At 36.3% G+C, this 24,291-nt stretch overlaps 1 protein-coding gene and 2 pseudogenes across 6 annotated transcripts in view; 2 read left to right on the top strand and 1 right to left on the bottom strand.

The window, feature by feature from the left end:
• The window catches only part of CUNH12orf40 (chromosome unknown C12orf40 homolog), a 75,994-nt gene extending 52,562 nt beyond the window's left edge, over positions 1 to 23,432 (top strand). For 5 of the 6 annotated variants that reach the window (XM_033763598.1, XM_033763594.1, XM_033763597.1 and 2 more), the window contains 4 exons: positions 1,570 to 1,630; positions 4,643 to 4,703; positions 19,909 to 19,991; positions 22,779 to 23,431. In XM_033763598.1, the coding sequence (XP_033619489.1) occupies positions 1,570 to 1,630; positions 4,643 to 4,703; positions 19,909 to 19,991; positions 22,779 to 23,249 (676 nt within the window). In that variant the 3' untranslated portion in view covers positions 23,250 to 23,431. Of the gene's footprint in view, positions 1 to 1,569; positions 1,631 to 4,642; positions 4,704 to 19,908; positions 19,992 to 22,778 lie in introns of all 6 variants that reach the window. The other variant, XM_010615427.3, reaches the window with a different exon arrangement.
• On the bottom strand, positions 517 to 1,021 carry LOC104856194 (annotated as a pseudogene).
• LOC104856195 lies at positions 14,818 to 15,733 on the top strand (annotated as a pseudogene).
• Positions 23,433 to 24,291: the final 859 nt, after the last annotated feature.

Below are 24,291 nucleotides of genomic sequence, written 5' to 3'. Positions count from 1 at the left end.
TTTTTTTTTTTTTTTTTTTTTTTTTGAGCAGTCTTATTGTAATGGGGCCTGTTACAGCGCATGGAGAGCACAACACAGGAAGGAGCTCTCCCAGAGTAAAACTCCATTGGTCTTATCTTTATAATTAGAAATAATTAACTAGAACATATTTTTATCTTGAATGTAGTTTCCTAGGAAAATCTTTAAAATATCTGTGTGCTTTTTTTGGGGGTGGGTACCAAGGATTGAACTTAGGGCCTTGTGCTTGAGAGGCAGGCATGGTGCCACTGAGCTAAATCCCTTGTTTTCTATATGCCATTTTCATGAGAGTAGCATATACTATTAAAATGTAGACTCCTGATTTTTTTTCTACAAAAGGCTTTATTTTTTATTTTATTTATTTATTTATTTATTTGTCCAAGATTTGGGAGGGTGCTCCAGAGGTGAAAAACTGCCTAGTAGCTGGAAGGAGAGGGTTAGGCCAAAGCTGCTGGATGAGCAGGAGCCCCTCAGTGGCTGCTTGGGCTCCAGGGCCTCCTAGCCATGCTTGAGGGTGAGCCTTTCAAAGAGGTACTCGCCCAGCCCAGCCTGGGGGCTTCCAGCCTGCGGAGGTTAGTGAGGCGGTCGCCTGTCTTCTCACTGAGCTTCACCTGCTCATCTAGAAAGTGGTCCTCCGGGAAATCACAGAGATGGGGTCTGTCTTGGTAGAGCGCATGGCAAGAAGATCCAGAAGAGCTTGGTTCAGGTTCTTCTCCAAGGCCAGGGCAGCTTCCATGGCATCCAGGGTTTTACCCCACTCATCTTCAGAAGGTTTCTGCACATCTTGGAAGAGCACTCGGCCACCGCCCAAGTTTTGTATCTTCAGGAGATGCTTAGTGCCCTTGTGTCCCTCCTTGGCCAGCTTGCAGAATAAATGGCCCACACCCACCAGAGCCACATTGTCATGGTCAAAGTAGTAACCCAGAGAAAGGTGCAGATTCACCAGGTGGTTGAGGACAGCCTCCACCTCGGTGGAATAATCCTGATGAATCTGAGAAGTCATGGCTGGTCAGCAGTAAGGAGCTATCCACAAATGAATGGTGTTGGCTGGTCCTGGAAGCAGGACACAGGCGAGGTGATGGTCCCATAATTTGTAACGATGGAGGGTGAAAAAGAGGGAGTCCTGGGGTCTGTTCCGTCCAAACACTGTTGAAGCAAAAGACAGATCCGCAAGATCTCCAGAAGTGCTGCTCTCACTTCTTTCCAGAAAGTTAACATACTAATTTCTTTGTTTTCCAAGTATGCAGATTTTTATGAGTAAAAAACTTTGTTAGGCCGTGAATTTTAAAATGTATTTTATGAAAGTGATTTAGAACATGGTCCTTAAACCTGGCTGCAGATCTTTGTTTACTTGAGAGGGGTGATTTTAAAAGAATAGAATGCGAACTTTGCCTCATATATATAAATAAGCTCCTTCGCATGGAGCTTATACATCTTTTTTTTTTAAAGCTTCCACTATACTTTTCTAAAGCCATGATTTGAAATCATAGTTTAAAGCAATAACTTTCAGAGAGAATAAAACACTAATACTGTCTTATTTATAACCTGTAGGTGGAATAGCCCTTTGAGAGAATTGCATCCTAACCAGTCATGGGGCTTTGGACTTGATGAGGTAAAGCACATTGCCATGTTATCTTCCTTATGAAATTACTCATGTTTTATCATATTTTAATATTTATAGTGTACAGTACTTTAATATAAGGTTAACTTTTATTAAAATTTTTTTCTAGGTACTCTCATATTTTCTTACAATTGCAAAATCATGGCTTAGACTTAGAAATAAAGACAGCTTTTAAACTGTAATGCCCTTGAGACAAGTCAATATATACTCATTTTTTTAATGTTTTCTCTAACAACTATAAAATTTCTTGAAATATAAAAATTATTTAGGTTCTAATGTGTTATTTTGAACATAGACATTTAAGAGTATGGAAACATCCAGAAACATTGGTTATGTAATGTTATAATTCCTCATAATAAGGCTGTATTGTAACAAATTAGAAACTTTTTGTATTTTTGCAAATAAACTCACACTACATGCATGTCAAGAAAACTGGCAGCTTAAAAGTTGATAGGGCTAATCAGAAAAATAAAAGGCTTTTGGTGGAGCCTTAAAGGAAATCAGGTTCAATGAAGAAACTCTTTGACTAGAACAGGGATGGAGTTTTTAATGTGGGATGCCTCATCGGGGTCAGAGGTAGAGTGGAACCTTGCTTAATTATTAGATGTTACCAGAAGAACCAAGCCCTTGCTGGCCACATGGGTAGCAGCGCAGGAGGTCAGGGCGATGAAAGGCTGTATTAACAAATTAGAAACTTTTTGTATTTTTGCAAATAAACTCACACTACATGCATGTCAAGAAAACTGGCAGCTTAAAAGTTGATAGGGCTAATCAGAAAAATAAAAGGCTTTTGGTGGAGCCTTAAAGGAAATCAGGTTCAATGAAGAAACTCTTTGACTAGAACAGGGATGGAGTTTTTAATGTGGGATGCCTCATCGGGGTCAGAGGTAGAGTGGAACCTTGCTTAATTATTAGATGTTACCAGAAGAACCAAGCCCTTGCTGGCCACATGGGTAGCAGCGCAGGAGGTCAGGGCGATGCCTGCCTACTGACTCAAAACGGGCTCCAGTTTCTACTGAGAACTAAGGCAGAGACACAAGAGCTAAGTCACAGGTAAACAAACCTCTTGCCTGTTGACAGTTGAGAATGAGAAGATAGCGGTGGTCCTATGATCTTCTTATTGGAGATGGAAGAGAATAGGAGGACTATAATTATTTATCTTGTAAACAAGATTTAATTATGATTGCTTAAAGTGGGAAGGTAATTGTTAGAGAAATAGCGGCACGTGGAAGAATGTAAACACACGAAGAAGTGGTGGTGTCACATTAGGAAACCCAATAAAAGGGGGGGAAATGGAATAGAAGTCCTGCATAACATGTAAGGAATGAAATCTTAGAAATTATGAAAAATTTGTTGTGAGAGAGCTGATTAAGATTTGAAGAGTATCAAATTGAGAAGTGAAAATGTATACATCGTGTAAGAAACAAGTACAGAACATAGCAACACAGGTTAAACATAAAAGAGCAAAAGATACCTGTAAATAAAATGAAGAAAGCAGTGCCAATAAGAATGCAGTAAAAAGTTCATTCAACAAAGAACAGAAGGGCCGGGGGTTTAGCTCAGTGGTTCGGCCCCCTGCCTCAAAAGCACAAGGGCCCAAGTTCGATCCCCCGCACCAAAAACAAAACAGAGTAAAAGATAGAGAGCTGCTGATGACAGGAACCTTGAAGGCTTGCTGTGCAGCCGTGAAGCCGGGATGCACTGGAGGATGAGCAAAGTCCCTGAATAAATTACTTCTCATCTGAAAGGATCTTCTCTGTTAGCTTTTTGGGGGAAATTTAGGATTAAACCCAGGATTAAGTCACCAACTTGCCCAGGCTGGGCTTGACCCTGTGATCCTTTTTTCTCAGATGTCCAGATTGCTGGTGCTACCTGGTCGTCTTAGTTATCTTTCATGAACATATTTGAAGTGGATATTGGTATACATGTGTGCTTTGGAGTCTGTAGAGCTTTCTCAGTCAGGTTTCCCAGTGTGCTATTATGGCTCCATTTTTTCTTATTCTCCATGCAAGTTTAAGGTTTGAAAATGTCAAGAGGAGAACAGTGGACTTTTAAATCATGAAGTAGTGGGGTTAGAGAAGAGGCTGTGCTCCATTGAGCTATTCAGGGACTCGTTACCTTGAAGTATTTGTTGTGGATGTTGATATCAGCCAAGGGAGTTGAAGGTGAATGGTGATGAAAATTCTTGTGGGCCCCCATCAGAAGTAATGTACATTACTGTCTTCCCATAATCAGAAATTAAACTACATGTCCAGACCAACTGTAGTGGCGACTAGGAAGTTATTCTAGCTGTATGTCCAGAAAGAAGCGGGTTTGGTGACTAGACAGTTTGTCCTTTATCTTATTTGAGTTAACTCAGTCTCCTATCAATGGAGAATGCATAGAGAACATTTTCTTTAAATCCATGATATATTTGCAAATATACTCCATGTGGTAGGACATTAAAAAATCTAAAAGATAGCAAAGGAGCACTTCATATGTACATTTTCTAATCAAAATTCAGAAAGTTTGAAACTAACCAAAACACACTGCTTAACTTCCTTTAACTTCCTGGAAATTGAGAAACTCTCTGAATTGTTTTTTAAAGGAAATAAAAATAAATTACAAGTTATGTAGAGTGATGAAAACCAAGACCAATATTGTATTTTGTAGAAAATGTATACTGCTAAGCTTTTACTACTTTAAAAAATACATTAAAAAATGACTGTGCAACTTAAATCAGAAAGAATAAGATCAAAGTACTCTAGGATTTTTTCTTTTTTCAATGCACATAGTGCCTTTTATTTTTCTCAGTAATTTATTTCTTAGCAAGTGTCTTTTCTGTTTCAAAACCAGTTTAAATTTCATTTTATGGTTCTCAGGCTAATTTTTCTTTGTGAAATCTTTGTTGAATTAAAGTAATATAAAGGAAGAATATTATAAAAAATTGATGGTATTGATAGAGCAGTTATGAGTGAATATTATGTATACTTGAAAATTGTTAATGTTTTTGTTTTCTTCTAGATTCTGATGGAAGGAGGAACACGTTCATTAAATGGCATGCCAACATCTACTAAGAAAATCTGTCAGTATAATTGTATAAGTGAATTTTATGCTTTTAGAAAACTAGCAATTAAATAGAAATCTGTTAAACTAAAAGAATTTCAAAAATTTTTACCAGGAGATAAGTATTTTCTAGATAGTTTATATTTGGAATGCGATTGGCTTTTTAAAAATACTTTATAGTTTTTACAACATATTATATATTTTATATATATATATATATATGATGAATACACATAATATAAATGTATAGTTTAAGAAATAATGAAACCAAATACCTTATATTTGACTGTGTAGTAATAAGTACTGTATTTCTGAAAATATCCTCAATTCCATTTCCTATCCTGCCCCCTAGAGGTAACTATTATTCTGAGTTTGTTTTTGTTTTTGTATTTGTGTGATTACATCACACAGACTTTCCATGGCTTAATTTTAAGCTTTCTGCATACTGAAGGAACTTTATATATTTTCTGCAACTTTCTTTTTTTTTATCTAGTATTATATTTTGAGGTTCACCCTTTGAAATTTGTGCCTCTGATACACTTTTTACTGCATTTATTAGCATTCTGTATTTATAGCATTTTGGTTTGTGAATGTGCTGAAATTTTTGCCTTTGATCTTCTGGCAGTGGGTATTTTAAGTACTTTTGTCTTTGCTGCTCTTGGTAGTTTTTCTGGTACACATTTACACAATTCTTCTAGAGTAATATTCCCAGGAGTAGTATTGCCAGTTCATACCATAGGCACATCTGTACCTCTTTGGATATGTGAAATTATTTTATAAAATATCTATGTCTCTAAACCTACCACCAGCAAAGGATAATCTCAGTCTCCACTACCATGCCAGTTGTCTATCATTGTTGTTCATCTGATATCTCATTATGGTTTTAATTCATATTTTTCTAAATACTAATTAGGTTAATTGGCTATCTGTGTCTCATCTGTGAATATACTTATCTTTTTCCTGTGTTTCAGTAAATCTGGTTTTTTTATGGGGTGTGTCTTTTCTGTATCTGTATCTGTCTAGAGCTGAATCTGCCATGTTATCTTTTCCGAATTCTGGATACTAACTGCTTATAGGCTTTATTTGTATCATATACTTCCTATTTGAGTATTTTCGTTCTATGCTTACATTTTATGGACAGAGTTTCATATTTAGTTAACTTTTTAGATATTTTGTTTAGAACAGTTCATGTTATTCAGTGTGCTAGGATATCCTAGACACCTTTGGACTTTTTAAAATTTAATTTTAAAAGTATATAAAACAGTCTGGCTTTTCCTCTTTCTTTCAGTAGGAGTGTTTTTTGTTGGTTTGTGACTTTCATTACAGTCTCTCTTCACCCCCCCCATAGAACCTAAAACATGTAAAAACATATGCATAGCCATGAATTTTAGTTCTCTGTATTTCTCACTCAAAATAAATACTTTATGAATGAAGTGAATGTGTTTAATAAAATATCCTGTGGGTTCTTTCATGTCATTACTGGACTGGATATTTTCATCATCATTTATGATTAATAATCAGTTTGTATGTATGGACTTGGACTGTAGTTCATTCAGGCAGTGTCCTGTGGGTGAGCCTTTAGGCTCTTTCCGGTATCTTACTCTTACAAGTTCTAGAAGTGAACAACTTTGTGTATATATAAATTGGCCCCCGAAGTCTCACGGTGTTTGAAAGGTGAGGATTGTAGGAGCGCTGTAGCTGAGTTTCTGTTAGGAAGTGGGGTCTGGTTGGAAGAGGTGAGTTACCGGGGGCTTGACATGAAAAGGTGCAGCTCCCTCCCTGGCTCCTCCCTCTTTCTCTGCCTCCTGGCTGCTAGGAAGTGAGCACCTTTCTTGTGCCGGAAGTTTTTACCATGTCCTTCCTGCTTTGGAGCCAGACCACTACAGACCAAAAATGTGGGCCAAAATAAACTCCTTGAAGTTGTATGTGACGGATGTTGTGTCTCAGCCATGAGAAAAGTATGTATTTCTTTTGGTAGAGTTGCACGTTAGGGCTAATTGCTGGGAGTGGGATTTCTTAGTCTGAGTAGAGGCACACTAGTATTTGTTGCATAATGCCACATTTCCATTTGGACAGATTTTACCAAATTCCTTGTTTACACCTCTTGGCAATTGGACCAGCAACTTCATATTATTCCATAAACTCATCAGCAGGGATTGTGGCCAAATTTAGGAATTTTTGGAATTCAGAGATGGATAGAAATACTAGTTTGCGTTTCTCTGTGAAGTTATATATCTTTTCAAAATGTTCTCTTCTTTTTCAAAAATGTTACATTTCTTTTTCTGTGGACTCTTCATCTTTTGACCAGTTGAGTTTGTTTTTTTTTGTTTTTTTTTTCTTTTCCTTTTCTCTTGATATTTGGGAGCTCTTGTTTTTTTATAGCTCTTTATTGTTTTTACAGCTCTACAGTGCTGGCTGGCCTGGGATTCTGTGTAGCTCAGGTTGGGCTGAATTCAGGATCTTTTTGCCTCAGCCTCCTGAGTGCTGGGATTTTAGGGGTGTACCACCACACTCTGCTTCATACTGGCTTTTGATGTGATTTGTTTTTACTCTGCTTATAATATCTTTTGCTTTGCAAAAGACTTAGCATTTTTATGTAAATTATCTTTTATCAGGATTTCTTTTTTTTTTTTTTTTTTTTTTTTTTTTTTTTTTGGTACTGGGGATTGAACTCAGGTCCTTGCATTTGCAAGGCAGGCCACCGAACTGCTGAGCTAAGTCTCCAGCCCTATTAGGATTTCATTAGAAACTCTACACTCAAAGGTTATAAATAAATTCACCATATTTTCTTCTGGAATTAGTTTAATTTTATAGTTTTACATTGATATATTAATATATTTGAAGTCTATTCTAATTTCAGTGTGAGATATATATCACTCCAAGTTTCCAAAATAGGTCTTTTATTAAGTATTTGTGACCTTACCTTTTAAAATATACTGTTTCCATCTTACCTTCTCCATTATTGGATTTTCTTGATTGTTCCATTGATCTTTCTGTCCTTCACGTGCCAGTACCATGCTTTTGTGATTGTTTTATAGTATGCTTACTTTTTGGAAGAGTTATGCCTGTTAAAAAGCTGTTATTCCTCTAGATTATTTTTTCATATAAACTTTGAAATCCATTTGCCTAACTCTAGTAGAAACGTTTTAATGTTTATTAGGTGACTATTAAATTTATGTATTTATTTAGTGTGAATTGTCATTGTCCTTCCTAAGGAGGTGTTCCATTTCTTCAGCTGAATTTTTATTTTTAGTAGTCACATGAAACATCTGTAAGCACAGTCTTTAAATTTTTCTCAGATAGATTCTGCAAGTTTCTTTAATTAAACTAGTCATTTTTAAAATTTTTTATCGGCACTTTACTGTGAATATATATGCCACATCTCTATACTAAGTAAGATTCTGGGTTTTGGGCTTAGGTGCATATGTGTTAATTATTTTACCAAGAATTTTTCTGGGAGATGATTTTGGGAAACCGTTAGGGGAAAAGTGATTCTTCGCATCTGTGGGAATAATTATTGATTTCTTTTCATAAATTTAAAAAAATTATTGTGGTCAAAACAATGTAAGGTCAAATTCATCCTGCCAGTGGTTCTCTATGTGCGGCACAGGCTTGTGCCCCCCCACTGTGTTGTGCAACAGATTCTGAGTCCTCTTTACCCCATTGTGCCTCTCCACTCTCCAAGCAACACCTTCTGTCCACCTCCTCCCCCCGTCCCAGCAACCTCCATTGTACTTTGTGTTCTATGCATCTGACTTCTTTGGATCCCTTATACAGTATTTAACTTCTTGTGATTGGCTTGCTTCTTGTAATGTCCTTAGTATTCATTGTAGCATACACTAATGGGGTTACCTTCTTTTTAAAACTTGAATAATATTCCATTGTATTCTAAGGTGTGATTGAAAAAATGTGATGAATGTTTAAAGTTCTTAAAATGTGTTACAGCAGAAGACACACTGTGATCAGTGCCCCAAAATACTTCCTGTCACTTCGAACAAACTTATCCCATCATTCTTGCCATTTCTTGCTTCATTTCTGAAGCAGTTCTGGAAGTTCTGCCTCTGAGAGTGTGTTTAGTTGCACTGTTGCTGCTACCCTGAGGTCCTGAATTGATTAAAAACATTTCGCTTTCAGGACCATTTGACTTTGGGGAAGAGCCAAGAGTGACGGTGCCAGACCTGGTGAATAAGGGGGATGAGGAACCATAACGTTCTGCCTTTCCCCGGGTAGCACGGGCAGCAGCGTGCGATGTTGTTTAGATCGTACCTTGTAAAGTCACTCATGAAGAGGACTCCAGAACTGCTTAGATAGTGGCAAGAACAATGGGATAAGCGTATTTGAAGCAAGGGGGAGTATTTTGATGAGGATTCATGGCAGTATATCTTTTACTATTTTTATACAGTAATACGTTTTTATACATCATTGAACAATACGTCCTCGACTTAAAAATGAGCTCCATTTCCGGAAAATCATTTGTTAAGTCGGATTCCCTCATAACCCAACAGTGAGTCTCATACAAATACACCTGTGAAAGTTCTCAAGTAGAATGCTTGTAAGTTGGGGACTTTTTATTGTGATCATACGTCTATATACAACCTTTATTTATTCATGAATCAATGGATATTAAATTCTGTCACACATTGTCTATTGTGAATAATGCTGCATACAAGTGAAGATCTCACTTCTAGATCCTATTTTTACTTTTTGTTTATATATCCATATGTGAGACTGAGAGATCATATAGTAGTTCTACTTTTTAATCTTTTGAAAAAACTCCATAATATTTGCTGTAATGGCTATATGGTTTTAAATTCCCTCAAAAAGAGCAAAGAGTTTTAATTTATCTACTTCCTCACCAACACCTGTTTCTTTGATCATGGCTATTATTATTTTGTAAATTAATTTTACTTCTACATTTTAGATATATATAAGGATCACATTCATCATACGGAATTTGTACCTGTACATGATGTGTCTTGATTCTTTTTTTCCCATTTCCCTCCCCTCCCTTCAACTTCTCTTCCCCTCATTTACGAGAATTTTGTTTCTATTATTTCTTTCTATTCTTTTTTTCTCTTTACCCTTCCTTCCCCTCTTCTCCTAGTTCCCCTTCTCATTTGAACATTTTCTTTCTATTTCACAATATCTATTATACATGTTGGTCCCTACTTTTGGTTTTTCACATCAGAGAAACCATGCGATATTTGAACATGTGTGTCCGATTTATTTCTCTTAAGAGTATGGTCTCAAGAGGCATCCATTTACCTATCATTGTCTTCTTTATGGCTGAGTAGTACTCCATTGTATAAAAAAACCCACATAATCTTTACTCATTCTTCAGTTGATGGGCATTTGGATGGTTCCAAGACTTAACTGTTGCAAACTGTGCCACTATGAACATGGGTGTGCACATATTGTTGTGGTATAATTCTTTTTTAAAATTATTTTGGGAAGATACCAAAAAGGGGAATAGCTGGGTCAAATGGAACCTCTAAGTTTTTTTGTGGTTGTTTTTGTTTTTTGTTTTGAGAAATCTCTATACTGATTTACACAGTGGTTACACCAATCTGCACTCCCACCAACATTGGGGAAGGGTTCCTTTTTCCTCACACCCTTACCAGCATTTGTTATTGGTTGTTTTCTTAATAATAACCATTGTTTCTGGAGTAAGCTAGAATTTCAGTGTTGTTTTAATTTGCATCTCTTGAATGACCAGTGAGGATGAACATTTTTTCGTATTTCATTTGCCGTTTCTACTTCTTCATCTGAGAAATGCTATTCATTTCAGATGCCCGTTTTTAGATTGGGTCTTTAATTTTGGGGATCTGATTCTTTTTTTTTTTTTTTTTTTTTTTTTTTTTTTTTTTATTTCTTTTTTTTTTTTTTTTTTTTTAGTTCTTTATATATCCTATATATTAGTCCTTTTCTGAGGAACAGCTGGCAAAATTGTTTTTTCACTCTGTGGGTTGTCTCTACACTTCGTTGGTGATTTCTTTTGCTGTGTAAAGCTTTTTAATAGGATGAGATCCAGTTGTTTATTCTATGTGATATTTCCTGTGTATTGGGGTTCTGTTCGTGAAGTCTTTGTCTATACCAATGTCTTCAAGTGTTCTACCTATTTTATCTTCTAGGAACAGCTGGCAAAATTGTTTTTTCACTCTGTGGGTTGTCTCTACACTTCGTTGGTGATTTCTTTTGCTGTGTAAAGCTTTTTAATAGGATGAGATCCAGTTGTTTATTCTATGTGATATTTCCTGTGTATTGGGGTTCTGTTCGTGAAGTCTTTGTCTATACCAATGTCTTCAAGTGTTCTACCTATTTTATCTTCTAGCAGATTTAGTAATTCTGTTTTAATATTTAGATTTTTGATCCATTTCTATTTTAGTTTAGTACATGTTGAGAGATAGATACAGGTCTAGTTTTAATCTTTGGCCTGTGGAAAGCCAGTTTTTCCAGCATTATTTATTGAAGAGCCTTTTTTCCAATGAAGGTATTTAACCCCTTTGTCTCAAAGATAAGGTGGCTGAGTATGTTTGGAGTTGTTTCTGTATTCTCTTTTCTGTTCCATTGATCCTAAAGTCTGTTTTCTTGTTTTTGTTGTTATTTGCCAGTATCATGCTGTTTTTAACACAGTAGCTCTGTACTATAATTTCAAACCAAGGATTGACATGCCTCCTGCCTTGCCTTTGTTGCCTAGAGTTGCATTTGCTATTCTGCAGCTCTTCTGGTTACAAATGAATTTTAAGATTGTTTTCTCTAGTTCTGTGAAGTATGTTATTGGTATTTTGCTTGGCATTGCCTCAAATTTGTATGACAATTTTGGGTGCATGGCCATTTTCACTGTATTACTTCTTCCTACCCAAATCAAGGGATGTCTTTCCATTTTCTGATATCTTTTATAATCTTTTTCAGGATACTGTAATTTTCACTGTAAACATCCCTTCCTTCATTAGCCTGATTATTTCATTTTTTGGATGCTGTCATGAAAGACGTGATTTCTCTAATTTCTTTCAGTGAGTTCATTATTTGTTTACAGGAATGATATTTTTTTAGGGTGCCTTAAACACTTTTTAATTGAAATGCCATAGACTGACTTCCATTTATTTTGATATATCTTGTCCCCATGTTGATTTAGAGGCTCTTCAAGCCAGTATTAATATTTCATAAGTATGTGGCCGTTTGGGTATATAACTGCACAATACCTCACATCTTTCAGGGAGAAAAAACACTGAAGAGTAAAGGCCTGACACAATTAACTAGGTACAATGAGAATCTGCTTCAAATACTTGTTTCTCTGAGGTAAAGGCACCACACACCTGTTCAGTTAAGAAAACCATCCTTACAACATAGGATTTTTTAAAAAAGTAGGTCTTAGGGTACTCAACCCTAATTAGGTGCTGCATGGCAGAGTTACATCCCCAGCTTATGCCATGAATTCATAGGGAATAGGTTCCAACATTTCAGGCTCCTTCCCATTGGTTCTCACAAAGTGTGCTGCTCTGCATGGGGCAGGCTGGTGCTTTAGTTGAACCCAGGTACCTTTTTCTTGGTTTGTTTTTTTGTTTTGTTTTGTTTTGTGATCATTTTCCTTAACATGTTTCAGGAAGCTATCTCCATTCTTTGTTTATTATGCTCAGTATGCACATTAGTCCTCTTGAGAAGTATCTTTCCCTTAACTTTCTTGTTTACTATAGTCCAACAGCGTGCAGGGTAACATTGTAGACTATTATAGTTTTGCCATAGTAACGTTTCTGTGGCATTCCTTTTTGAACAGTACCCATTCCCTTGATGTCTACAATATCACATTTGTTGTAGACTTGCATGTATGTGGCTAAAGGAACAACCCCATGTTTTCTAAAAGGCCTACAAAACATATACCAGGTTCCCTTCCTTTGTGTTTGTCATTTTGGCAAATTCTTTCAACGGTTCTGGCCAAAAGAAAGCTGCTATTAAATTTTGAGTATTGACTTTGTATCCAGCTATGATACTGAATTGGGTTATTAAATCTAGGAGTCTTTTGGTGAAGTTGTTGGGATCTTTTAGGTACAGTATTATGTTATCTGCAAATAATAATTTAACTTCTTTCCTATCTTTTATTCGTTTTCTTTCTTTCTCCTGATTGCTCTGGCTAATGTTTCCAGAAATACATTGAATAAGAGTGGTGATAGTGTACATCCTTGTCTTGTTGCTGATTTTAGTGTGAAAGCTTTCAGATTTTGACCATTTTGTATGTTGTTGACTGTTGTTTGACATAGATGGATTTCAACAGATTGAGATAAAGACTATTTCAGTTTTCTGTGTTTTTTTTTAAAAATCATGAACTGGTGTTGGACTTTGTCAAATGTCTTTCCTGCATCTGTTGAGATGCTTATGTAGTTTTTCTCCTTGCCTTTGTTAATATGATGTATTACATTAATTGATTTGTGTATGTTCAACCATCCCTGCATCCCTGATATGAATCTAACTTGGCTGTGGTATTATCTTCTTGATAATTTTCTGCATTCTGTTTGCCATTATTTTAATGAGGATCTTTGCACCTGTGTTCATTAAGGAGATTGGCTTGTAGCTTTCTGTTTGGGTTGGAACCTTCTCTGGTTTTGGTATCAGGGTAATGCTTGCTTCCAGGAATAACTTGGGGAGTATTGCTTCCCTTTCAAAGAGTTTGAGGAATAGTGGCAGTAGAGCTGTAAATTTTTTGTAGAATTCAGCAGTGAATCTGTCAGCACCTGGGCTTTTCTTGTTGTTAGGTTTTTAATTACATCTTCAGTTTCTTTGACTGATAATTTATGTAGCGTGTTTATGATTTCTTGATTAAGCTTTGGTAATTCATATGTGTCTAGGAATCTGTCCATTTCTTCTATGTTTTCCATGTTATTAGAATGAAGTTTCTTAAAGTAGGTATTAATGATTTTCTGAATTTCTGTAGGATCTGTTGGATATCATCCTTTTCACTCCTAATTGCAAGGATTTGAGTCTTTCACTGATAAAGTTGGCTAAGAGTTTGTCAGTTTTATTTAATCTTTCAATGAAGCAACTCTTCAATTCATTGAATCTTTGCATTGTTTTCTTGGTGTTGGTTACATTAATTTCTGCTCTATTATTTATAATTTCTTCCTTTGTATGAGCTTTGAGCTTGACTAGCTCTTTTTCTAAAAGCTTAAGGTTCAACATCAGATTATTTATTTGAGCTCATTCTGTTTTTCTGATGTGGAAATTTACTACTATAAATTTCCCTTGTAGGACTCATTTTTTATACACCATAAATTCTGGTATGTTGTATTTTCATTTTCATTTAATTATAGAAACTGTCTACTTTCTTCTTTAATTTCATCTGCGACTTGGTTGTACAGGAGAGTGTTAATTAATTTCCACGTGTTTATGTAGTGTTTGTGGTTTCTATTGCCATCAATTTCTATTATGGAGAATGTCCATTGTGCAGCTGAGAAGAATTTGTAATTTGTATTTTGATATTGTGATGTGGAATACTCCATAGACCTCTACTAAGTCCAATTGTTCACAGGTTTGATTCAGTTCTGACATTTCTTTGTTGCTTTTTTGTTTAGTTGATCTGTTTGTGACGATAGGATGTTAAAGTCCCCCATTACAATAATTAGTGTTTTCTTGATTTTTTCATGTCTGTATGTTTTATGTATTGAATAAACTGGTATTTGGTACATAAATATTTATCTCTTGGATTTTTATCTCTTGGATTGTTCCCTTAACTAGGATGTAGGCACCTTGTCTTTCTGGATCAGTTTTGGCTTTAAATAAATTTTGTCTGCAAATGGAATAGCTTCCTCTGCTTTTTTCCAGTTTCCTGTCACATGGGTAATGTTTTCCATTCTTTTACTTTCAGTCTGAATTTTATTTGAGTTAAATGTGTTTCTTGTATGCAGCATATTGTTGGACCTTGTATCTTGATCCATTCTGCCAGTTCGTTTCTTTTGATTGGTAATTGAGACCATTTACATTGATGGTTATATAACTGATATGTATTTTCTTTCTTTGTCATATTATTTTCCTGTTGTTGGTTCCCTCTCTTTCCCCTCTGTGTAATTACTTGCCTTGTCTGGTGGATTTATTCATGGAATTATAGTCGTTGTTATCTCTTTCTAAAATGACGTTCAGCGTTGCTGCCACTGCGGTGGCGTCACCCACCAGCCTCCTGGAGACTGCTTTCCTCAGTCCAAGTTTGGGGCAGGTGGGTGAGTTTGGGGCTTCGGAGATGGAGTCATCTCTGGAGGTCAGCTTCTCCAACAGCTGCGTGGTGTCGGCGGCTTCAGGGTGTCTGCCTTCAACCCACTCCCACATCTTCAAGATCATCGGCGACTCCAACGTGGGCAAGACGTGCCTGACATACCACTTCTGCGCGGGCTGCTATCGGGGCAGATTTCCGAGAATGCGCAGTGTACATCGACAGGGAGTGAATCAAGATCCAGCTGTGGGACACAGCCGGCCAGGAGCACTTCCGGAAGAGCATGGTGCTGCACTACTGCCTCAACGTGCACGCCGTGGGCTTCGTGTACGATGTGACCAACATGGCTAGCTTCCACAGCCTGCCGGCCTGGATTGAGGAGTGCAAGCAGCACTTGCTGGCTGGCGATATCCTGCGCATCCTCGTGGGGAATAAGTGGGACTTGCAGAGCGCCATCCAGGTGCCCACGGACCTGGCCAAGAAGTTCGCTGACATACACAGAATGCCTTTGTTTGAGACCTCTGCCAAGAACCCCCACGATAGTGACTACGTGGAGACTATCTTTATGACCTTGGCACACAAGCTGAAGAGCCACAAGCCGCTCATGCTCAGCCAACCTCCGGAGGTCAGCGTGGCCCTGAAGCCCCGAGGCCAGGCCCGCCCTGCAGTGCTGGTGCTCAGCCACTACCACTGAAGGCTGTGAGCAGAGGCGACCTGGGACGCGGGATGCTGCTGAGCGCAAGGTGTCCCACACTGCACTGCTCAGTCGGGACTGTCACTGTGACCCCTGGGAGAAGGAGAACAGGATGCGCCCGTGCCGTCTCCAGAGTGCATGGAGAGCATCGGGAGTGTAACGGGGGATTGGTCAACGTGGGTCCTGGTCCCTTGCTCCCCCTTGCCCTCCATTCATTTAGCGATGAAGTGTTGGATGACATCAGCTTCCACTTGGATGTAGCTCCACGGGCTTCGCTCTGATTCCTGTGAATCTGTGTTTCTGTAATGGTGTGTTGTCAGTTTCTGTATGGTCACAGCAAAATAGGCCTCCTTGGAATGATAAATACGGTAGAGCCAGGTGTGTGGTGCACACACATCCTAGCGCTGGGGAGGCTGAAGATTGCCCCGACTCAAAAGGCCAGCCTGAACTACCTAGCCAGACTCTGAGAAAATCAGACAAAACAAAACGAAGTAATCTGCCTATCCCGCAGTGGTGAAAATATTTCAGCATTTTTGCCCTAGTTTTATTTTGAATTTGAGATTTTGCACAAAGAAAATGATGCACTTGCCTATGAAGCTACTGACATAAATGGAATGTAAGCCATGGATTTTAGGTGACGTGAGCATTCTCTAATTGGATCTTGGTTATCCCTTGGTTTTTTTTTTTTTGTATCAGGGATCGAACTCGGGTCTTAGCACTTGCAAGGCAGGCAGTGGAACCACTGAGCTAAATCCCCAGCCCTCCCTTGAAAATTTTGGAGGAAGCCAAAAGAGAGTGTACTTAAAATATTTTCAGAAAGTGGAAAACCAGCTAATATGTAATTGAATCTAGCTTAGAAGTTTTGTTAATCATTGTGGTAGTCCTAAATGGATAATCTAGTTGTAAGAAAGAAACATTAATAATTAATTGAAAGTAATAATTACAATAAATATTCAGTTTTAAGTATTAGGGATCAAATTCTCTTTTTTTTCATTTTTAATTGTGCTAGAATTAAAATTTTTAATCTAAATTAACATTGATTTCTAAGTTTTTATAGAAAAGCAATGACAGTTATGGTAAATGTGATGGGTGTGATAGGTTTTTAAGGAAGATACTCTTCAAAATATTTTAAAAGGTTTTTATTTTTTTATTTTTGGTGTTTTTTTTTCCCCCTTATTGAGTTTATTGGTACATTTTAGGTATACAGTACAGGTACATTCATTATAGGGATCTTGTACCGTTACATGACAGGTCTTGGTTCTCATTTTTTCCCCTTGTCCCTGCCCTCCCTTCACCCCGTATTCCCCTCCCCCTTTACAAACTTCATTTCCATTTCTTCATTTTCTCATATTTTTGTCTTTTTCCTTATTACCTTTCCCCTACCCTTCCCACTAAAAAGGTTTTTAAAGGGAAGAAAGTTTATAGACTTTCCAGGCATATCTTTTTTTCAGTACTGTATGGGTTTTGTTTTGGGGTTGTTTGTTTTTTTTTTGTATGTTTTTTTTTAAAAAGTACTTGTTTTGTAAGAGATCAGTAAGTATCCATTATAGTTCGATGAAGGGATTTATATTTTCACTTTATTAGTAGCAGTATTTGGGGGGGTACTGGGGATCAAAATATTTTCACTTTAATATTTATTAATTTTAAAATATTTTTGTCTCATTTGCAGCATCTTATAATTTTGATTTTTAGGACATTTTGATTTTTGAAAAGAAGATACTTTATTGAATGGGGATAAAGCTTTTAGATGTATATTTATAAAACACGGCATGGACTATTGAAATCACTTCCAAAAATGGTGGCTATCCAACAACAATTAATTTTTTAAGCAGTGATCACATATTTTATAAATCTGTGAATTTTACTCTTAACCTTTAATTGAAATACCAGAATTACTTTAGAAAAATCTTAATTTAAGATCAGAGGAAACTGCCCACATCTAATGCAGTTAGCAGTACTAACCAGGCCTTATGGGAAGTGTATTGTTAATCTGCGTTTCCTCCATGAGAACCAGAGTTAGTTTTGCTGTGGAATAGTGTCATATTTCCTTTGTGGAGCTCAGTCAATCATCTTTGCTAGTATAAAAAAATGTCCTTCAGGACATTTTGGAGTGGTAATTTTGTAGTTATACATTTCTTCAGGTGTTCTTTATCATAGAAGTATCTTATTTCTCTATTAATTTTAAAAGATAGTTTTGCATGGTACATCAATCTAGGTTGGAGTTTGTTTTCTTTTAGGGCTTGAAATACTTCATTCACTCCAAGCTCTCCTTGACTGAAGGGTTGGTGTTGAGAAGTTCCGTATAATTCTGATGGACTCTCCTTTATAAGTGATTTATTTCTTTATTCTTAACAGCTTTTAATATTGCGTTCTTGTGTTGAATTTCTGGAAATCTGGCTGTTATATGCCTTGGCATAGATTTTTTTTTTTTTTTAATATCATGGCTAATTGAAGTTGGTGTGTGTTTGTTTGTTTGTTTGAGACAAGGTCTCTCTATGTAGTTGAGACTGACCTGGAACATGCTAGGTAGCCCAGGCTGGTCTTGAACTGACAGCAGTCCTCCTGCCTCAGCCTCCCGAGTGCTGGAATTACAGGTGTGCACCACCATGCCTAGCTTAAAGTTTTTTTGTTTTGTTTTGTTTTGTTTGTTTTGGTATTGGGGATCAAACTTGCATCCTTGAGCTTGCAGGGTGGCAGCAGAACCACTGAGCTAAATCCCCATCACTAATTGAAGTTTTATATGCCTGGCTTATCTGTATATACAATTCATTTTTCATTCTTGGATGTTTTCTGCACTACTTTTGTGAACAGGTCTTTTATGTCATTTGTGCTAGCTCTTGCTTTTTCGTTGACTCTGACCAAGCTGATGTTGTTCTTTCCATCATCTGTTAGCTGTTGGATTGATTTTTCATGGTCCCTTGCTTTTTTTTTTTTGTTTTGTTTTGTTTTGTTGTTTTTTGTTTTTTTGCTTTGATTGAGTTTATTGGTACATTTTAGGGATACAGTTCAGTTACATTCATTGTTGGGATCTTGTACCTCTACATGACAAGTCTTGGTTCTCATTTTTTCCCCTTACCCCTGCCCTCCCTTCACCCCCTCCTCCCCTCCCCATCTACAAACACTTTATTTTCATCTTTTCATTATCTCACATTTTTTTCTTTTCCCTTATTTCCCTTCCCCTACCCATCCTGCCTTCATCTTTATTTATTTTCATTTTCATTATCTCACATTTTTTTCTTTTCCCTTATTTCCCTTCCCCTACCCATCCTGCCTTCATCTTTCTTTTCATATTGCTATCACAATCTTGTTTTCTAGATCTGATATTCTGTCCTCACATTAGTTCTGTTTGTTGGGTAAACTTTCAACAGAATTTTTCATCTCCTGGATTCATGGTTGCATCCTGCATAGATTCCATCTCTTTCCTATGTTGGGCATTCGGTGTTTCTATCATTTTCCTTAGCTCGTCTGTTTTTAAAATCTGTATCTTCTCTGGATTCACTAATCATGATCTTCATTATGGTCATCATCTCTTAAGTTATCTGAGAATTGTTTGATTGGATTTTTTCTACAGTTTCATTTATTTCCTCTGTGACTTCACAGAAACTAGGTGGGTTGCTTTCAAAGTGTACAACCTTTTTGTACCGAGTTTGCCTTTGGCAAGCAAAAAGTCTGGGGTCGCATCTTGCTTTCATGTCTTCTCATTTTCTGCTGTTTTGTTTTTTTTTTTAAGTTTGATTCATTCATTGATGCTTGTAAAATTTTTATGGTAGGTATCTTTATTGCTAATATTAAAATAACCCTTAGGAGGGCCAGGGATTTAGCCTCAAGGAGACAAGATGTGCTAGGGGGTCATGGTCTACTTTCCAGTCCAGTTTTAAACTTTTAAATCCTAAGATGATGTGTTAAGCAGATAATCAAAGGATATAGTATTGGATGGTTTGAATAGATTTTTTTTCATAGTTTTGATTGCAGAGTGAATCATTTGCTCAATTAGCAAACATCTTTGGGACTAAATGAACTAGGCTTTGTCTTCTTTGCTGCAAGTTGACACGTTAAATTATTTGTTCATAGAAATGGTTCATATATTGGAAAAATCAATGCAGTTTTCCCCATTCTCTTCTCTGGTATTCATCCATCTTAGAAATGTAAAATAAATTCCTGTATTATGTTAGAAATGCAAGGTGCCAACGATCCAATTTTAATGAATTTTGGCATGTTTTTCAATGGTGGTGTTTTATAAGCTAAATATGTATTTACAGCTAGATATTTTCTGCCTCTGTATGTTTAAAAGAGTATTAATAAATGCCATTCTTCATAATTAAACCTTTGTTTCAGGTCTTGATTCTTCACAGGGCAGTCAGTGTACCAGTTACTCTCCAAGACCTACAGAGAGTTGTTTCAGTTCTAGTTCTGAGATGGTAAGTTATGCTTTTTTATTTATTAATACATGTGTATTACTTTGGAGTTCTTTGTTTTTAATTACAGTTTACTTTTACAGTATGAAAAATATTTGAATCAATAATGGAAATAATTTTTTAAATAACAGAAAAGCATAAGAAATAATTTAAAATGAAAAAACAAAATATAAACAAAAATGTGACTGAACATTATTCATTGACATTGATAAAAATGATGAATGCATCAATCACAAGTTTTACCAAGCTACTTATGAATACTGTATATACACATATATGTATAAATATAGACAATATATAAAGTGTAGTTAATATCTATATATTGTAGATATGCTATTCCTTGTAAAAATTTTTTTAAAGGACTTTTAATATTTGGAAAAATAAAATGCATTCAAATAGAAAGTCTCAAGGCATATGAGATGAAAACTGTATAATGTTATTAATGACTAAATTGCAAATAATTGAAATGCCATATTTTGAGAAGGAATGCTGTGTTTCTAATAAATTACAGATTTAAATGGAATTTCCCTCTCTTTACTCATCCATATTCATTCCTTCTACCTTTTATCTGTATTTTGTCATCCAAATTACTCCTGCCAATGAACAACACCACTGATTTCTGTGTTGGCAAATTCACTAAATACCTTTCGGTCTTTATAAGAACTCCTAGTATGAGTAGAAAGTGTTCTCTTTTTTAGAACATTTTTTACTATTTTCTTCTATAGTTACACACTGTCTTGGTTTCCCTGGATGCCTGTGTGAATTCTATTTTATGCCTTTCCCACTTCCCTTCTGTCTTTCCATTGTGTAACTGTGTTGGTTTGAAACAGGACCTTTTCCTGGTAATGCATCCTCTAAGCTAGCAGTGGTGTTACACTCTCCAGTGACTTGACTTACCACCTGTGTGACGGCCGTTCCTAGCAGAATGACTTGAGTCCTGATCCTCACTTCAGTGTTCAATTTCAGTAGCACCTGTCTTCTTAGCTGTTTCACAGATACCTTCATCACTTCATACTTCACGCTGAAAAACTTCACTGTTTTCCCCCTAAATCAGTTTTTATATTTCTCATATCTGTCTGTCCAAGTATTCTTGTCAAAAACTTAGTACAGTAGTTAACATCGTCATTTCTTTCTTTGTCTCGCCTGCTTCCCCCAACCACATTATTACTTCATGTGTCATTCAGTTCTGCCCCTAAAATAAATTGCAGCTTGTGGTGCCAGTACCCTCTCTGAGTTGCAGTCATCTTGTTCTTAAAGTGTTGTGATTGTTTTGTAAGAGTTCTCTTTATTTTTCTTGCCCCGTTTTCTTCTCTAGTTAACAGACACAATTTTCTTTGAAAACATAAATTGAATCATGTTACTCCCTCATATAAATGTTCAATGGAGCCTTTCTCCCGTATCTTTCTGTCCCCTCTGATGACTGAACCCAGTCCTTTCACACTGAGCCAATCCCCAGCCCCTTTTATTTTGTGGCAGAGTATCACTAAGTAGCCTTGAAGCGTAGCCTCCCGAGTGGCTGGCATTGCAGGCAGGGGGTCACTGTACCCCCCAGAGGAATCCTATTTTACTCTTAACACCTGAACTCTTGACAGTGGCTGGGCCCTGTGTAATCTGCTCTTGGCTAACATCTTCAATTTCTTCTACTCTCCCTTTCCTGGTCCACACTCTTTGACCTTTCATTTTCTGTAGTTTGTTTATTTTCTGCTTCAGGGTTTTTATACATTGTTTCCTCAACTTTACTCCTTGTGCATCCTTTAGAGCTTAGATTACATATGTCTTCTGTTCCAAAAATCCCTGTAACCTCACTTAGGTGCCTCAGTTTTGTTTTTAAAGTGCCCCATACTTGTTCTTCATAATGCTTTTGTCAGTTTGTAGTTACTTGTTTATGTGTAAGAGCATTTGACTGATTTCATTTTCACCCATTATGTGTGTCCACAAGAACAGTGACCTTTTTCTTTTACTCACATTTCAGATGCCATTTATTAAATAAATATGTTTATTGCTTTCTGTAATTTGTGTTCAGTTTTGATGCTATTTCTTGGGCTTTTGCTATTTCATTGTTGATCACCTAAGGCCTATCATTTCGGTTTTTTTTTTAAACATTAACACCCCTTCCCATTTTTATCTTGAATAGCCAATACTTTTTAATATTTTGGCAAACATAGTTTTATTAGTCTTAACAGAAGATAGAGTTTCATGAAGTTGAAAAATTCATCTTAGCACAATGAAGTCTATACCTTTGAAAAGGTGAAGTTCATCTTTTTTAGATAACAGTTATCAGCAGATAGTTATTTCCTTAGGATGTACTGTATCTTTAATGGACTGGGCCAATGAAAGGTACATCATAGCTATTTTTTACTTAATGGGTGAATAAATGAATAATAAAAATCCCATGTATTAGTTTCCCATCAGAGATCTTACATCTGTCTACTGTTTTTAAGTGATTGAAGCATGTGTGGCCTGTCATTTCTTTGTGAAAGGTTAGTACCATGATGCTGCCTATGAGACAGGTACTAAGAAGAGACAAGATTCTTCTTCTTTTATAGCTCTTTTACATTTTTGTTACAAAGATCATTATTATTATTATTGCTATTTTAAAATTCATAACCTGCTGAGAGGAATGACAGATTGAAGACTTTGTAATAGTACATCTACTTTAAATCATTACCAGCCAAAGTCTCTCTTAAATTTAGCAGTTTTTATAATGTGGATTTTAAGGATATCTGTTTTGAAGTGAATGATTTTTTAAAATGTAAGATTATTTACAATAAAATTATTTAATTTCTTTAGCCATCTGAAGATGAAGACCAAATATTGACTCAAGACCACATTGAAGACTCAAATGAGATATCCACCAAAACCACAGAAACAAATAATAATTTTCACCTAGAAAGGATGACAGAACTTTCAGATAATAGCATTGTTAACAGCAATGCCCAATTTCACAAACAGAGTGAGAAATTATCCCAGTGTTCAGTAAAAAATACCACTGATCAATTTCTACAATCTCAGTGCGAGTCAGCACATGCATTAAAAAGCAAAGCTAGTAACTGCATTCTGCAGGTTGTAAAATGTGACACAGGGGTACAAACTGAGAGAGAGCCTGTGATGAAAGAAAGATCCGATGCTGCTGTACAGTGTGACGTACCTTGGAAATGTGCATGTGGAAGGGACGTGGCCCCTCTCCGCAGTGTTGAAGGGTGCACCGAAAATATTACAGCACATACCACTGGAGGGCAGGACATCCTTAAGAACAGCTAATCCAAAAATCTCTGCCTGGGATATGGCTGCTTGACAAGCAAGAGTAGATGTTAGGAATTTCCTGTTATATAATAAGGAATGAGAAAATGCAGTCAAGTTTTCAGGGTTTGTATTTATGGTTCTTTGTAAGACATTTTAGTATTTATGCATTTAATTTTTATATGGGCATTTCTTTAAAAGCTTTAATGTATCTAAATGTTCAGAAAATTAAATTTACCTTTTTTAGAAATTATACCTGTAAATATTCTTATGTTCATTATATTATGATATGATGTTATAGATTAAAATATGCTTAATAGTCTTATTTCTTGTGACATTTATTTTAAAACAGTGTGATTGCATCTTTCAGGAAAAAAAAAATGTCCTCTTCCAGGATTTTAAGGTAGAAAATTTTAACTAATATCTAATGTGTTTTATGCCCTTATTATAAAAAGTTTGTTAGCTCTTTATTTCTCTTTAATGTTATTTAAATTTAAAATTCTGGATTAGGATAAAGAAACTTCTGTCTGTACATAATGCAGTTTTACTTGGCTAAAATGAAGGATAAATTTGAGACATTTGCAGAAAAATGGATACACCTGGGAAATATAATGCTAGGTGAACTAAATCAGACACAGAAGCTTGAAAACTATATGTCTCTCCTTTGAATAAGGCAGAGTACAAATACATAAAGAGAGAAATAAAGGATTGATAGAAGGAAACAGGGAAGTAGATCTTTGCAAATGGGAAGGAGACCAGGAGATCCAGGGCAAGGGGAAGGGGAAGCAAAAAGATTAAAGATGTGTCGTGTACATGTACCAAATACCCACAATGAATGTAAACATCATACATTGTGAACATGAGCTAAGAATAATAATAAAAATGTGGAAAGGTGATTTAGAGAAGGAAAGAGGTGGGTAGGGATAGGAAGGGAATTGAAGAACAATCAAGATATGTTATTTACATGTTCCTACTCCCAAAGGTGAATGTACTTCACACATGTACTGTACTAATAAAATTTTAAAACATATGTACTCTAAATCTACACCTGTTTGGATATACA

The sequence above is a fragment of the Fukomys damarensis genome, unplaced genomic scaffold (assembly GCF_012274545.1).
Source record: "Fukomys damarensis isolate Sample0158 unplaced genomic scaffold, DMR_v1.0_HiC HiC_scaffold_15, whole genome shotgun sequence".
NCBI lineage: Eukaryota > Metazoa > Chordata > Mammalia > Rodentia > Bathyergidae > Fukomys > Fukomys damarensis.
Note: the sequence above shows the minus strand (reverse complement) of the source record. Positions and strands in the feature narration are given on the sequence as shown.